At 52.6% G+C, this 15,666-nt stretch overlaps 1 protein-coding gene across 1 annotated transcript; it reads left to right on the top strand.

Annotated features, from left to right (window-relative positions):
• Window positions 1-1,108: 1,108 nt before the first annotated feature.
• On the top strand, window positions 1,109-12,987 carry IGFBP4 (insulin like growth factor binding protein 4). Its single transcript, XM_084749374.1, has 4 exons — window positions 1,109-1,708; window positions 7,898-8,043; window positions 9,127-9,261; window positions 11,638-12,987. The coding sequence occupies exons 1-4, from the start codon at window positions 1,360-1,362 to the stop codon at window positions 11,770-11,772; spliced, it is 765 nt and encodes a 254-aa protein (XP_084605500.1). The 5' UTR covers window positions 1,109-1,359; the 3' UTR covers window positions 11,773-12,987.
• Window positions 12,988-15,666: the final 2,679 nt, after the last annotated feature.

Here is a 15,666-nt window from a genome sequence, read left to right on the forward strand (position 1 = left end):
GGTCTAAGAAGTGCTCTTTAGTTTGGTTGCTCCTCGGATGTTTAGGCCAAACCTTCCGGACTCCATCCACTCCCAAAAAAACCAAAACAAAAAAACAAAAAACAAAACAAAACAAGAAGCGTGAGGAGTAAGGTGGTAGAAGGTGGGTCTCTGCTTCAAATGCTACTCTAGATTTATACCCATTTCCAACAGGATTGGTGCGTGAGGGGAAGGGGCAAAGTGGCGTCGGGAAATTTAAGAAAATGCTTCTCTTTCTGGAAAAAAAAATTGACTGCTATCTACGGGGAGACTGTCACAATAACTATGCAAATACCCAATGAATACAAGCAGTGGTGCCCCCTGGAGTTGTTCAAGTCATATATTGTACATGGCGAATGGCAGAATCTAAGCGAGACAGTAGAGGAAGGGGGAAAAATCTAGGAAGGAGGAAGAGGCTTGGCACTTTGTCCTGCAGTTCTGGAAGCTGAGTGCAGCAAGGGCCCAAATGAAACCTCGGGCTGGGGGATGAAATGGCAGGGGTTCAGGGAGCAAGTGAAAGACTGCCTATCAGCGCCTTAAGGTCGGAGCCCTCCTGGACCCCTCAGAGAGTGCTTGACCGCCTTTCTCCACCTCACTCAGCAGGCTCCCTAGCGCTTGAGGTTAGACGTGCCGGGGTGGAGGGTGGGGGTGAAGGTGGCGGGAGTACTCTGGCCAGGGAGGGGTACTGAAAGCTAGGATCTTGAGTCCGCTATGAGGTCAGGTTCTCAGTTGCAGAACGAGGGTTGCCTAGGTGTCTGGGAAGGACTCCTTCGAGGTCGAGGAAGGGGGCCTAGCAGCATCCCCTTCGTCTCCTTTCGTCCTGTTTCCTCTCCAGGGCTCTGGCTCAGAAGCTCAGAGGCGCTCTGCGCGCGGGCCACCGCTTCCAAACCGCGCCGCTCTTCTCTGCGGAGGAAAGGACTTTCAGATGTTGTAGCAGTGGCGACGACTCAGGCCAGCGCCCCTTCCCCCTAACGGCCTCCTCTCCCGCTCCAGTTCCCCCTCGCCCGCCCCTGCTCTCCCACCTCCCGAACGGCGCTGGGGGTGTGGCCAGGGGGCCGGTATAAAGTCCCGGGAGCCGGTCCTGGCCAGCCGCTCAGCCCCCTGCCCCCCGCCGCCTGCTGGGCCGGGCCGAGGATGCAGCGCAGCGCCTCGGTGGCCAGGCTCGCTCCGCTCCAGCGTGCTTGCTAACTTCCCCGGCTCCGCCACTGCCTGCCGGGGCCGCCCAGTGTCCCCGCGCCCTCCGGGTCTGGTTCTCTAAGCGCTCTGGGCGCTGCCTCCGGGTCCCTTGCAGCCTGCTCGCGAGCCCGCGCTATCCTCCTGTGTCCTATCCTCGTCCTCACCATGCTGCCCTTCGGCCTCGTGGCCGTCCTGCTGCTGGTCGCAGGGCCTCAGCGGAGCCTGAGCGACGAAGCCATCCAGTGCCCCCCTTGCTCCGAGGAGAAGCTGGCACGCTGCCGGCCCCCTGTGGGTTGCCAGGAGCTGGTGCGGGAGTCTGGCTGCGGTTGTTGCGCTACTTGTGCCCTGGGCTTGGGGATGCCCTGCGGGGTGTACACCCCACGCTGTGGCTCAGGCATGCGCTGCTACCCTCCCCGGGGGGTGGAGAAGCCCCTGCGCACATTGATGCATGGGCAAGGCGTGTGCACAGAGCTGTCGGAGATCGAAGCCATCCAGGAAAGCCTGCAGCCCGCTGGTAAGATACCCCTACCCTCCCTCTGACACCTTCCGTAAACACTCCCCCTTCCCCCGCAACTTGGTTTCCATTCTGGCTGGCCTGGAAGGCCCGGGAAGCCCCCTGTGAGTTGAGGAGAAAGGAGGTACGTGGCAAAGCCTGACAGAAACAGGGAAGAAAACTGGCACTTAGTCCTAGCACCAGTTGCCACTGGTCAAGGGGGGAAACTACCCGGTTTCAGGAAGAGAGGGCTTGGTCTCAGTGGTAAACCTGGCTCCTGAGGCGATTAAGGTAAGTTAAGCAACCGACTCAGTTACATTTGTCATCTAGAGCCGGGAAAGGCGCGCGCGCGCGCGTGTGTGTGTGTGGTGTGTGTGTGTGTGTGTGTGTGTGTGTGTGTGTGTTTTAGGACAGTTCATTTCTGTTCCTGATCCAGAGCCTGGTCCACACCCAGTTTCACGTGAAACCCAAAGGTGCGAGGAGCCAGGGTCTGGGCTTTTTCACTTAACCACCCTATGGTGAAGTGGGGCATACAAACCAGAGGGACTTCCATGGTAAACAAAACAAAACAAAAACAAACAAACAAACAAAACGAGACTTCTACTTCTCCACAAAGCAGGGGAAGGCAAGAGCTCTCTCTGCCAGGGGGCCACAGCCAGGCCTCCTGCCTCTTCCTGCTGGCAAGTGTCCTCTGGAGGGAAGTAGCAGCTACCAGCCCAGAGCTGCAGACACCTTGGGTATATTGGGACTGAGAGGAGCAGAAGGACACACAGACATGTAGAGAGATTTGCAGAAGGCCCCTTGCTCTGATCTTATAATGACTCTTTCCCCCTTTTTCCATTTCTGGGCATTGGGCCTTTCTCAGTTATCTTCCCGGTGCGCCTTTTTGTTGTCACTTGTCCTTTTGTTATTTCCTGCTGTGTCTCTCAGCTTCCAGTTTCCACCAGACAGCTCTCTTTTTCTAACCAGTTCTCTTTTTCTCCCCGGTCTCCTGAGCTTTATCAGTTTCCTTCTCTTGCTCTGTCGTGGTTTGTTTTTTCTGCTGTCCTCTCGCTTTTATCTCAGACTGTTGCTCCTTTGATGTCTCTGACAGTGACTCTTTCTGCGGGTCTCCAGCTTTTTTTTTTTTTTTTTGGAATGTTTTGCCTATCTGTAGCCCTGACTCTGGTTATTGTCCCTTCTCTGACAGCTTTGCGCTCGGAACAACCGTCTGTGCCTCTCTCTTTCCTGATGCTTGCTTGAGTCTTTCCATTGTTACAGTCCGGAATCCGGATGCTGGGACTTCAGCCCCAAGCTTCCTGCTCTGGGTCTCTGACCAATCCACTTCCTCAATCCTCAGCAGTTTGTTAGTCTGAGGAAAGCAGGATGCAGGGAAAACAGGAAGGAGGTGGACCCCAAGGGTGCCTCTCTGCCCTTCCTGCCCCTGGGCAAGGAGAGATGGGTCAGCAGAAAATATTCTGGGAGCAATGGCAGACTGGCACCCAGCATTGCTGGAGGGGGGGTAGGGGGTGGGGTCCTGAGGGGAGTGATGCCTTGAGACCTGGAGAGAGGACTCCATTTTTAGGATGCCCACTTTGAGTCTTTGCCCTGTGCCAGCTGGTGGGCATCTAGCAGCAGGTGGAGATAGACTCCCCTCTCCCCAACTTGAGAGGCACAAGCATGGAAGCATCCTTACTGTGTGCAGGAGAATAGGATACCCTGGATTGGGAAGGCACAGCCCAGTTTCTGATTGCTCTGTGGATGCGAAGGAAGTCAGCACCAAGAGGAGTCTAGGAAGGGGGTGCCATTAGGTCTGTCTTGGAATTCTTGGAATTCACGGCTCAGGTCGCTAATTCTCCTGGTGCTCTCTGCTCTTGTCTTTCTACCCACACGATGGATACAGGTATCTGAAGAGGGAACACTGAAACCAGGAGGAGCTTGGAGACATTAGACACTTGGTTGGCAAGCCATATGGCCAGCGCTTTCTAGTCACCACAGAAGTACTTCCTTGCCCATGGCCTGGCACCTTTGCATCATGGGAGGAGTACCCAGAGAGCTGTACAACAGCTTTGCAGGGCATCTGGTGAAATGCTGAGCAAGTCTCAGGCCCTGTCTCACACCTTACACTGTTAGTGAGCCAATTGTCCTTGTTAGAGCTCCAGGTCTGGGGCCTGTGTCCTGGGAATAATCTAGTAAAAGGCGTTAGCCTCTTCTTCCTGTTCTTTGCTCTTGGGGCCCAGAGCTTTAGTTAATTTAGGTGAGCGGCCTTTTGGCACAAGCTCTCCCTCTTATTTTGTTTTTATTTTTTTTCCCCTTCTGTGTCCAGTCTGCCCTGGTCTCCTTTCTGACATGTTGGCAGTCAACACTGCTGAGGCCACCAGAGGTGGGGACGGGTGTATGCGTCATAAGTCTACAGTTTCACATGGTGGCACTGACCCTTAACTCTTGAAGTCCGAGTGTTTTCATGAGAAGGTCAAGTGTGGGACAGGGAGTTCCCAAACCAGGCTCTAGGTCCCTCTGGGACGGGGTTAAGGGACAGACAGGCTGGGTTAATTTTTAGTCAACACAGCAAATATTGTCCCTACTTCGGTACCGGGGAAGTAGGGGGCATGCCATGAGAACTGGGCTTTCCCAGACACTCTGTCCTTTAGGAGAGAGTTTTTCTTTAATAGTGACGAAGCCCAGATTATTGGTGCTTAAAGTGGCCAAAGACACATCTCCCGTCCTCTTCTTCACTCCGGGCAATTTCAGTTTCCTTCTCTGTCAAGTGCCTCACAGTTTTGGGGTGTTTGGCATAGAGTATAAGGTCCATAGATTGGAGCGGTGATGATGGTGGAGATGAGCATGCTTAAATTTTGGAGACAATAGGGTAAGGGGGCAAAGTTGGGGAGCGCCACATGAGTGGAGAGAGAGGGAGGGGGCGGGATGGTTTGGTTTTGCAGAATATATTGTCTCATTAGGGGACAGTAGTGGGGACCAACAGTGAGGGACACCCTAGCATCTGTGATGGGTGATCTTGGGTTCCCTAGCAAGGGTGTAGGGCAGGAAGGAAGAGAGGCATCTTTGGTGGGCAGGGGAGTGACGCCCCAGAGCATGGCTGAATCTCCTGAGACTGGGTGACAGGACTCATTCGGCTCTTAGCCTGGTTGTCTTGGAGGGATCAGAGGGGCTGGTCTCGAAGAGAATCATGGGAGTGAAATTAGGCAGCGGAGGAACTTCGCCTCTCCTGGAGCCGGAGCTGGACACAGCTGCTCCCTGGGGCCTTCTCGCCCTACTCTGCTGTAGAGCGAAGAGCAAGACTCCTTGCCATGGCTGGATGGCAGTCTGCCCGGCTCCAAGCAGGAGCCAGAGGAGAAGACCCGCTTCGCCTTGGCAGCTCCGTCTCCTAGATGTGTCTCTTGGAGGCCTAGCAAGAGGAGGGGTCTGCCTCCAGCCCTTGCTCAGGGCCATGGAGCCTTGGGTAGAGGCCATTAGAAGCTAAACAGTGCTAGGAAGTTAATGCTTTTGAGAGGCTCAGCATCATACCCACCCCCCATCCCCAGAGCTGGACTCCAGGGTGAGTCCTCTGCCTGCCAGGTAAGCATGGATGGACAAAGAAAAGTTACAGATTAAATGGAGAGTCAACAAACCATGGTCAGAGAGACTGGGGTGTTTAGTGTGTCCTGGCTTGGTCTGGGTCTCTGACCAGGGCAGGGTCAGAGTACTGGAGTGGGTGTAGACGTATACATCTGGAGGAGCATGTGTCTGGACACGTGATTGTTCGTAAACGCTTGTGAGTCTGTGTCGGTGGGTGGATATATGGACTTAATCTGTGTTATGACCCACCCTCCCCCAGGCGAATAACTGGCTACTCTCCCCAAGATGGCGGTTCTTACTATCCAAGTGTAGATTCGATCCAGGGGTCGCTGACTAGGCCACAAAGACACCCATATTCAGAGGCCGGCAGGCTGCTGACTCAGCTATGCCCGGTTAAGGCCCTCTGAGACCTGGGGCCATTTAATTCTGACGTCAGCATAAGCTACGCTTCTGGGCTTGCTCATGTCTTATTCAGTACTACGTTTCAACAAGCTATTTAATTGTTCTTGTTCGTGGTGAACATCTCAACTACCCATGGATAAGCCCTCAAGGACTCCTATTGTTGGCTTCTATTCACAGAAATGCCGCGCTGGAAGGCTGTATTGTGGCTGAGGCTCTCTCTCGGCCATTTTTTTCTGGGCTCTTGAGGTCTCATGATATCGGAGCTCTGAGGCTGTGGTGTGGGGGTGCTCCCCCCCCTCTCTCTGTCCTGAGGCAACCCCTTTCTTTAAAAAGTCCTAAAACAAAACTTAAAAAAGTAATTTGAGGGCTCGGAATCAGATTCAGTGGCGGCTGCCTGTAATCCAGTACTTGGGTGGGGAAGCTCGGAGGAGGGGGAATTCAAGGCCAGCTTCAGCTATACCTAGCAAGTTTGAGGCTTGACTGGGCTACAGGAGACCCTGTCTCAGAACAAACAAACAAACAAACAAACAAACAGATATTAGGGCTGTGAGTGTAGCCAGGGGTCGAATGCTTGCCTGGCCTCAAGTCAAAGTCTCCTTTACGCTCCGAACCCTGGGGCTAAAAACATTTCATGTTTACCAAAAAGAACCAGACCCGGTGCAGAACCAGAGAGAATGAACTAATGGGCATGGTGTGCCTAGAGCCAGCCCTGAGTGGTGTCATGTGAGTCCCAGGGATGTCCTCCATCTCCTTTAACTGACTCCCCCAAGCTTGATGCTGGCCTGGGGGGCCCCCTGGGGTCTCTCCTTTCTGTCAGGTACCCAGAAGGATCCAGAAGGGTCTTTGTGTCTATCTGTTCCTTTTGTCTCTGCACTAACACTTCCCTCAAGACGAAATGTATCCCTGGTGACTCAGTTTTATTTTGGTATGGAATCTCAACACTTTTTTTTTTTTTAAATGGCTTAGATCTCTCCTTGCCTGGTGTCCCTTCATCTATATGTTTCCCTTCCTTCGTCCTCCAAACTAGAAGAATAGAACAAAAACCAACTCCCCGCCTTTGGCTAAGCAGAAAAATACCATTTGACCCAGAGGCAGCGCTGGGACTGTTGCCATGTATGGAGGAACCTGCTAACTCCTCAGGAAAAAAAAAAAGTCCTGACGCAAACCAGATGTAACCTCCTGTTCGCCTGCCAACATCTGGAATGCTGGCAGGGGCTCTGCACTTGGGCCCGCATTGAGCTGCCAAGTCTGAGTGTTTCAGAGGTGGCTCTGATGTGCTGAGACATCTTTCAGCCTCCTTCTCCAGCTCGGCCTTGCATTCTGGCCCCAGCAGCCAGGAGGGAACCGCGTGGTCACAATGCGAGGCGGCTTTCTGGATAGGGCAGCTCACACAGGGCTTTCAGGAGGGGCCACGGAGACAGGGTCTGCCCTTATAATTGGCATCTCTAGATAGCCCTTTGCCTGCTTCTGATCAGTTCACATGGACATTGAATGGGTGCTCAAGTTTAAGGATGTGAGACTAAAATTAAAGGTAGAGAGGGGGGAGGAACGTAGAATGTGTGTGGCTGGCTGTTTCCTTTGTTCTGGGACCACAGAGGGTCTCTCTCTCTCTCCTCTCTCTCTCTGCCTATGTCTTTCTCTGTGTCTCTGTCTCTTTGTCTCTCTGTCTCTGTCTCTGTCTGTCTGTCTGTCTCCTCTCTCTCTCTCTCTCTCTCTCTCTCTCTCTCTCTCTCTCTCAGGCACACACACTGACAGACCCAGACAGTGGGAGAACCTTTGGGGCCAGACTCTTCGCTCATGGAAAATATGATTTTGGCCCTAGGGATCCCCGGCAGGCTCAGCCAGATGCTGAAAGAGCAGGGAAGGAGACAGGAAGAGTGAGCAGATGGCGAGGGGGATTGTGGGAGGAGCTGAACAGAGGGGGGAGAAGGTCCAGTAGTTCCCCCTTTCCCTGCCTGCCTCAGACCTCCCTGCAGGGCCCGAGGGACCCCCTTGCCATCTGGGCAGCTGTAGCCAGTGACTCATCTGAATCCTGAGCCGGGTGGGGAAAGGAAGAAGTCAAGGGCTTCAAGAGGAATATTCTTCCAAGGAGATCCAGAGGAGTGGGGTGGAGGTGGGGGCTGCTCAGATTTCTTCCTGCCGTGCCATGGAGACTCCTGATGGAGGAAGAAGCAGGTGGGGGGCGGGCGGGTAGGAGGAGGTGTAAACCTCTGTTCCCATGCTGACCTCTGTCTTTCTCTGATGGCCCTACAGACAAGGATGAGAGCGAACATCCCAACAACAGCTTCAACCCCTGCGGTGCCCACGACCATAGGTGCCTGCAGAAGCATATGGCCAAAATGCGAGATCGGAGCAAGATGAAGGTTATGGGGACACCCCGTGAGGAACCCCGACCTGTGGTGAGCACCTCTGACCCACAGATGTGCGTGGTTATAGATATTACTAGATCTGTCCTGTGTTCACCCAGCAAAACACTGGGGCTTCCTGTGTGTTCAGGATGTACCTCATCAGGACCCGAGAGAATCTTTATTACTCTCTTTGTGATTCCTTTTTCGCTCCGTACATAAATATTGGCATAGCTAAGTGGATTGGTAAAAGCAGGGCCCAAGCTCCCTAGTGTTTAGTTACTGTTGTTCTGTTTTGTTTTGTTTTCTTCTTAAGACAGGGTTTTTCTGTAGTTCTGGCTGTCCTGGAACTCTTTCTGTTAAGTCCAGGTTGGACTCAAAACTCAGAGATCTGTCTGCCTCTGCCTCTGCTGGGGTGTGTGCCATCACTTCCAGCTCTTGGCTTTTTTTTTTTCTTGGATTCTTTGTCCAAGTCTTAGGAATGAAAGGGTTTAATCAGCTGGCCATGGCAAGAGGGTTTGAGATCCTACTCCAGGGTCTGGCTAGTTGTTCCACTGAGTCAAGCCTGGGTGTTACTTTGTTTATCCTACTTGCTTAGACTTCTCTAAGTTCCCAAGGCCTCTTTCCTGACCACTCTCTCCTTTAAAATGTCTTTGTCTGTTTTTGGTTTTTTTTGAGACAGGGTTTCTCTGTGTAACAGTGTGACTGGCCTGGACTCACTTTACAGACCAGGCTGGTCTTGAACTCACAGAGTTCTGCCTCTGCCTCCTGAGTGCTGGGATTAAAGGTGTGCACCACCACACCTGTCATGTTTGTGTGTGTGTGTGTGTGTGTGTGTGTTTAACTGATTATTTATTGTGAGACAGGGTCCCACTTTTCACCCAGATTGTCTAGAACTTCCTATGTCCGTCAGGCTGGCCTTGAACTTGCAGCAATCCTCCTGCTTCCGCTTCCAGGGCGCTGGCAGCACAGATTTGTGTTGCCACCGCCTTCTCCTTTCACTCTTTGGGCCTCTGCCCAGCACCCAGGCCTTGACTCTTTGTACAGTGCCTTTAGCACCCTTAAGCCAGCTTAGAGTCCTGGCTTGATCTTTCTGCCTTTCTCATCTGCTGAGCAGTTGTACTCTGCTCTCCCCAGCCCCAGGGTTCCTGCCAGAGTGAGCTGCACCGGGCCCTGGAGAGGCTGGCGGCCTCGCAGAGCCGGACCCATGAAGACCTCTTCATCATCCCTATTCCCAACTGTGACCGCAACGGCAACTTCCACCCCAAACAGGTGGGTCTCCCAAGCCGCCTGCTCCTGGCCTCTGCCTGAGGAACTCCTGGCTCTCCACAGGGTGCTCCCAAAGGAGGAGCTCTTAGGAAGGGAGGCTCCCCAAATCCAGCCCAACCATTTGGATCTCCCTAAGCCCCACTGCGTGTTCTGTCCACCTTGTTCCTTCCGGAGATAAGAGGCAGACTCAGAAAGGAGTAGAAGGATCCCCCACATCCACCCCCACCCCCACCCCTACCCCCCCAGGCCACAGATTGAGTTCATGGCAGAACTTGATCTCCTTCCAGGAACATTTGCTGATCCTCAGGATTCTCCCTCTGTGGTGTAGACTCTGCTCCCAATGCTCCCCTCCCCCCGCATGCTGCCTCTCCCTCCAAGGCCATCCCTCCCCCCAATGCTGCCCCTCCCCCTCCTCTTTTCCTCAAAGTAGTGCTCCCTGCCTCAGAATGTCTCAAGGTTTCATCTGGGCTTAGGGATCCCAAGTTAAAAGGGGTCCAGGAGGAAACAGCTCCTGCTTCTGCAGCTGAGCTCAGACTCCCAAGTGTGGTAAAGATGTAGAAGGTAGAGCCGGGTCTGGTGGCCTAAGATAGTCACGTGGAAAGAGGGGGGTCAGGAGAGGAGGCAGCGGGTACCAGCATCACATGAAGTCACTCCGTCAGAACGCCCACCATGCTGGCTTGTACAGCAGCCCGCTCCATCTCATCCCTGGCCTGTCAGGAGGTGGCATATCCAGGCAGGGCACTGGAGTGCCTTGTGTTGAACGTGGCCTGGGAACCTTGACCTGCTTCCGGTCTGTTGTGTGAGCACTGACACATATGTTGTCCGCCACTACGGACACATCCCCATAGTGAGCTTCAACTCAACCAGCTGAGGCCCCATTAGGAGGATGGCACTACCTTCCTCAGTCTGTACATTCCAGAGCGGCAAGATGAGGGTGTGGGGCTGTGTTTGGTTGAGTAAAGGGCCGGAGAGGTCGCCTCAGAACTGGTTCCTGGCTTGTCTTTAGCCTTCATCCCAAACACAAACTTTGTGTCTCAATTCTTAATACCCCTCCCCCTTAATTAAACGAAAGCAAACAAACAAAAAAATCCCCCAACCATTTTTAGAACAGTTTTTGGGGTTATTGGAAAGTGAGGAGAAAGTGAAGAAATCAACCGTGTCTTCATCAAAGCTTTATTTTATTACGCATACCATACAGAGGTGAGGTGTATTTGATGCAATTGGTGAATCATCAACTAAAGTCCAGCATTTATGCCAGCATTCATTCTTCCTGCTATAATGCTACATGTATTTTTTTTTTAAAAAGATTTTATTTATTATGTATACAGCATTCTGCTGGCAGGCTAGAAGAAAGTACCAGATTTCTTTATAGATGGTTGTGAGCCACCATGTGGTTGCTGGGAATTGAACTCATGGCCTTTGGAAGAGTAGTCAATGCTCTTAACCTCTGAGCCATCTCTCCAGCCTGGTACATGTATTTTTACTGTAATGAAAACTTATGACACATGGCCCTTTATTTATTTATTTATTTTTGGTTTTTTTTGAGACAGGGTTTCTCTGTGTAGCCTTGGCCATCCTGGACTCACTTTGTAGACCAGGCTGGCCTCGAACTCACAGTGATCCGCCTGCCTCTGCTTCCCGAGTGCTGGGATTAAAGGCGTGCGCCACCACACCCGGCCTGACACGTGGCCCTTTATCTACACATAAATTCTGAGTCTTGAGCCAACGTTCATTCTAACTTTGGGTTTGGCTTTGAAAGGTACTTTTGGGTACCAATCTCCACGCCCAGTTTGGTTCTGAACTAATTTTAGCCCGTTTTCAGTTCTTCTGAGCTTGACTTCTGACTTTATTCTGAATTAAGTTTCCTAAGTATTGGGGTTACAGGCATTGTGCTACCACATCCAGCCCAACTGCTTCTGACTCGGCCTCTCGACTTCACCTGGCCCGTGCCTTAGCCGTAACCCTTAACCCATCTTCAGCTGTGGTCCTGATGCTGCCTTTGCCCAAGCTTGGATCCCACACTCAGTTGTAATCCCATGCTTCAACTCCCAGCTCAATCACAACACTCCCAAAGCATCTCCAATGAACCCAGCCTTTACAATCTATCCATGCCTTTTAAGTGTAAGGGCCTCTCTCCTCACATCCTCCCTGCCTCTGGAAGCTCCCTTGAACTCTCCTTGGGCAGGTCTTCCCGCTGCAGTGAGCTCTGGGGGTGGGGGGGGGTTGGAGGGGGCTGGTGCCTAAAAAGAACCCTTGCCTTCAGATATCATCTTGGGGGAGCAACTGTCTGACCTGGGGGCTGGGCTGGAGGTGCTTATGTACTTCCGGGGCCCTTTTGGCCAGCCTGGGAGCTGACCTCTTCTGTTCTTGTCTTGCCAGTGTCACCCCGCCCTGGATGGACAACGTGGCAAGTGCTGGTGCGTGGATCGGAAGACAGGGGTGAAGCTTCCGGGGGGCTTGGAACCCAAGGGGGAGCTGGACTGCCACCAACTGGCTGACAGCTTCCAAGAGTGAGGCCCACCAGCAGCAAGCGGGGGACCCAGTGCCCCTACTAGGCCCCTATGATCTGGGGGCTGTAGAGTTGACCTGGCATGGAGTCTTGGTCTGTGTCCTGGCTCCCTGCCTCTGGCCCTGCCCAAAGTTTCCCTTGGTGTGTGTGCGCGTGCATGCGTGTGTGTGTGTGTGTGTGTGTGTGTGTGTGTGTGTGTGTGTGTTTAGTGTTTATGGGGTATGGCCCACAGGGTGAGCCTGAGCCTGGAGTGCCCACTATGGGCTTAGAGATCCCAAGAGGTCTGCGTGTGTAGCACCAGGAAGCCCCCAGTGTGTTTTCAGATCAATCTTGAATTCGCTTATTCATCCATCCTGCCATCCGAAAACATGTACTGACGACATACTGTGTGCCAGTTTTAGTTCTCAGCCCCGGGGGGGCGTCTTTCTGATTTCCTCTGTTTGTGGCACGTAAGCTGCTCCTATAAGGTAACTAGAGAGACCTGTGGGAGAAGAGAAACCTCATTCTTGGAGCCAGAGAAAAAGAAAGTTGTGAGCGTTGAACACTCTCCCTGCCAATCGGGTCAGAGTGTGGGATGGTAATGGGATAGAGGCTCCAAGGGTCACGAGACACTGCCCCCTCCCCCCCCCCAATCTGCCCCTGCCCCCCCAAACTAAAGATGTATTGTTCTCTTCTGTTGTCATTCCTCAGGTCCCCCAGGGGAAGAGCTTGAGGGCCAGGGCCCATCTTTGGGTCTGGGTATTAATTAGGTCATCTGATTAATCGCTTTGCAGCTGGATCTCTGCTGTAGGAGAGGGATGGATGGGGGTCAGAGGAAGGCCTGGAGGACAGGGGGCAGGGAGTTTGGCTTGTTGAGTGGACGGGAGAGAGGAAAGAATGCAAGAGTGGATTGCGTGTGTCTGATAGAAAGGATGAGAAGCTGGTGCTGTGGCGGTCCTGTTCTGGTCCCTAACTGTGGTTACTGGTCATGAAGTCACCAGGATGACCCTATGTTTCCCGTTGCCCACTGCCTGTGGCTCTGCCTCCCTCTCTTTATTTCCCTTCCCTTATACCTCCCGCCCCCCACCCTCTCTATCCCCTTGGGCATTTTCTGGCTTGCCTGGATAGACTTAGAGACCTGCTTGTTGGCTGTGATGTCCTTTCATTCTTTTTCTTTCTTTTTTTTTTCCTTTCTTTTTTTTTAAACAAAACAGAACAAAACCAAAAAAGTGTCCAGATAATTGTGTTTGGTTCCTTTATTTACAATTAGTGACTGGGTGAGTCAGGGGTGGAGGGATGTCGGTCCTGTGTGGTCCCCAGACCTGCCTGCTTTGTAAGAGATGGCTGCAAACCAAAAAAAAAAAAAAAAAAAAATCCCTCTCCGGGAGGAGGTTTCTCCCAAGGCACACCCTGCCTGCAGTTCCATCGTCACCCTGGAGGTGGGTCCTGTGGCTTGGGAAGCAATGCCAAGGAATCCATATCCAGCCACAGTGGGCTCCTGAGTCAGGCACTCAGTGGAGCTGGGACTTTTCCTAGGGTTTTCACAGCATGGGTTCACGGCTCAATTTAGTTTATTAACATGTATGGGGATGGAGAGACGCTGCACTTGTGATGGGATGGTGGTGGTAAATTGCAGCGCGTTCCGTGGGTCCAGTGTCCATGTTTTGTTTTGTTTTTCGGGGGTTTTTCTTTGTTTGTTTTTTTTTTGAGACAGAGTTTCTCTGTGTAACAACAAGAGCTCTGGCTGTCCTGGACTCACTTTGTAGACCAGGCTGGTCTTGAGCTCACAGAGATCCTCCTGCCTCTGCCTCCCGAGTGAGTGCTGGGGTTAAAGGCCTGCGCCATCACGCCTGGCTGTGTCCGGGTTCTTGACTGGGAGATGGGCATGCTCCAACGTTCAATTCTGAAAGACTGGAGAGTGGGAACCTTGACTTTAAACTCTGTGTCAGCCTAGACTCTAGAGCTTGTTCCCTCATGGGTTCATAGTCATAGCTTCTCCTGCTTTCACAGGTGTGTGTGTGTGTGTGTGTGTGTGTGTGTGTGTGTGTGTGTGTGTACACGGACAGGCTGATTTCTGATGGAGGTCCTTTCCCTGGAGGTCAGAAGCAGTCTGGGGACTCTGTGTTGAGTCTCTTGCCTTTGGGGTAATAGTGTACTGTCTGTGTCCTTGTCCCCCCGAGTCCCCTCCCAGAGACTCCTAGGCTTCTAACATCATTGGCTCCAAACTTCATTACCTGAACTTTGCACTGAGGCTGTAGCAGCCTCCCTAGGTCTCTAGCTTGGCCTCAGCAGGACAGCCTACAGCTATCCGGTTTCCCTGAGGTACCAGGCTACAGCCAGCAGCAGGAGATAATAAAGTTGATGCTTGTTCCTTCAGTCCCTGGCCGCCTTTTGGGGCCCAGGCCAAGGCCTGTTGAAGTAGTGGGGTGGTGGTAGACTGAAGATTAAGGTTTGGGTTCCTCAGCCGAGTACACCTTCCCATCCCAAGACTCTCCGCTGGGCTCCAGCCTTGCAGCCTTGATGCTGGTTTAGAGGAGCTCTTCCTCTCCAAAACCTATGAAAAAAGCCAAGCCTAGCTTATTAATACACACAGTGGCTCGTGTCTGTGTGCACTGTGTGTGCATGTGTGAATGTGGCTTAGTGATTTCCTGAACTGTGAGAGCATTACAGGGGTGGGCGTACGTGTGATGAGTGTAGACAAGACACACACCTGTACAATTGGTGTGTATGAATCTGAGTATGTTCCTCTGGTGTGTGTGCGTGTGAGAGAGAGAGAGAGAGAGAGAGAGAGAGAGAGAGAGAGAGAGAGGGAGAGAGAGAGAGAAACACAGAGAGAGCAGAGAGAGCAGAGAAAGAATGTGGCATTCACAGAGTAAGTGTTCCTTTCCTGTTAATTCATGAGTGGATCTTTGTTTTTCTTGAAACAGGGTTTCTTGTCTGTCCTGGACTCCCATTGTATACCAGGCTGGCCTCGAACTCACAGAGATGCTCCTGCCTCTGCCTCCCAAGTGCTAGGATTAAAGGTGTATGCCACCACACCTGACCTCATGAGTGGATCTTTAGGGAGTATATTGTAGGCCTTGAGGAGAAGTGTGTAGCACCAGGTAACAGAGGCTATGTGCTTTGGAGGGGTTCCACATTATACACACACACACACCCACGAACACACACACAGCCACGAACACACACACATGCACACACTCCTCCTCTCCTGGTTAGGTTGTCCCATGTCAACCCAGAGTCATCCCAGGGCATCCCAGAGTCAGAGATGCCCTCATGACCTGGCCTCCACATGTCCTTAAATGGTACCTCAAGTCCCAGGACTGGCAGCTTAGGAGGGAGAAAGCAAAAACTAAACTTTTATGTCTTTGTGTGGGGGGGTCACTGCACCTTGAGATCTGAGGTTCTGTCTGCTCAGCTTTGCCTCCACAAAAAAACTGTTCTTTCTGGACTAGCAAGGTGGCTCAGTGGGTAAAGACACTTGCCGCTGAGCCTGGAGACCTGAGTTCTATTCCTAGGACCCACGTGGTGGAAGTAGAAAGAATTCAACCCCTGCAGCGGCCTTCTGACCTCCATAGGCGTGGGGTGGGCGTGTGCATGCCCACACATTGCACTCTCTGTCTCTCTCCCATACAAACACACACATAAAATATATGCAAAAAAAATTGGCGTGGGGTCAGGGAGTGGGGGGGGGGGGGGGGGGAGGGGGAGGGTCCCTTAGCTCATCCGTGCCCTGGCATTTAGTGTCCATTTCTCATCTCTTAGTGGAGATCAACCCCTGGTCTGCTGAGGATGGGTCAACCCCCTGCTCTATCATCTAGAAAGGTCCTGAGGTTCAGCCTCGGCCATTCCCTAGCTCCCTCCAGGAAAAGCCTATCATCCCAGCTCGTTGGCCCTCTGTCATCAAGCTGCTCCAGGAA

This window comes from Acomys minous (assembly GCF_964271855.1).
Source record: "Acomys minous genome assembly, chromosome: 12".
In the NCBI taxonomy this organism is placed as follows: Eukaryota; Metazoa; Chordata; class Mammalia; order Rodentia; family Muridae; genus Acomys; species Acomys minous.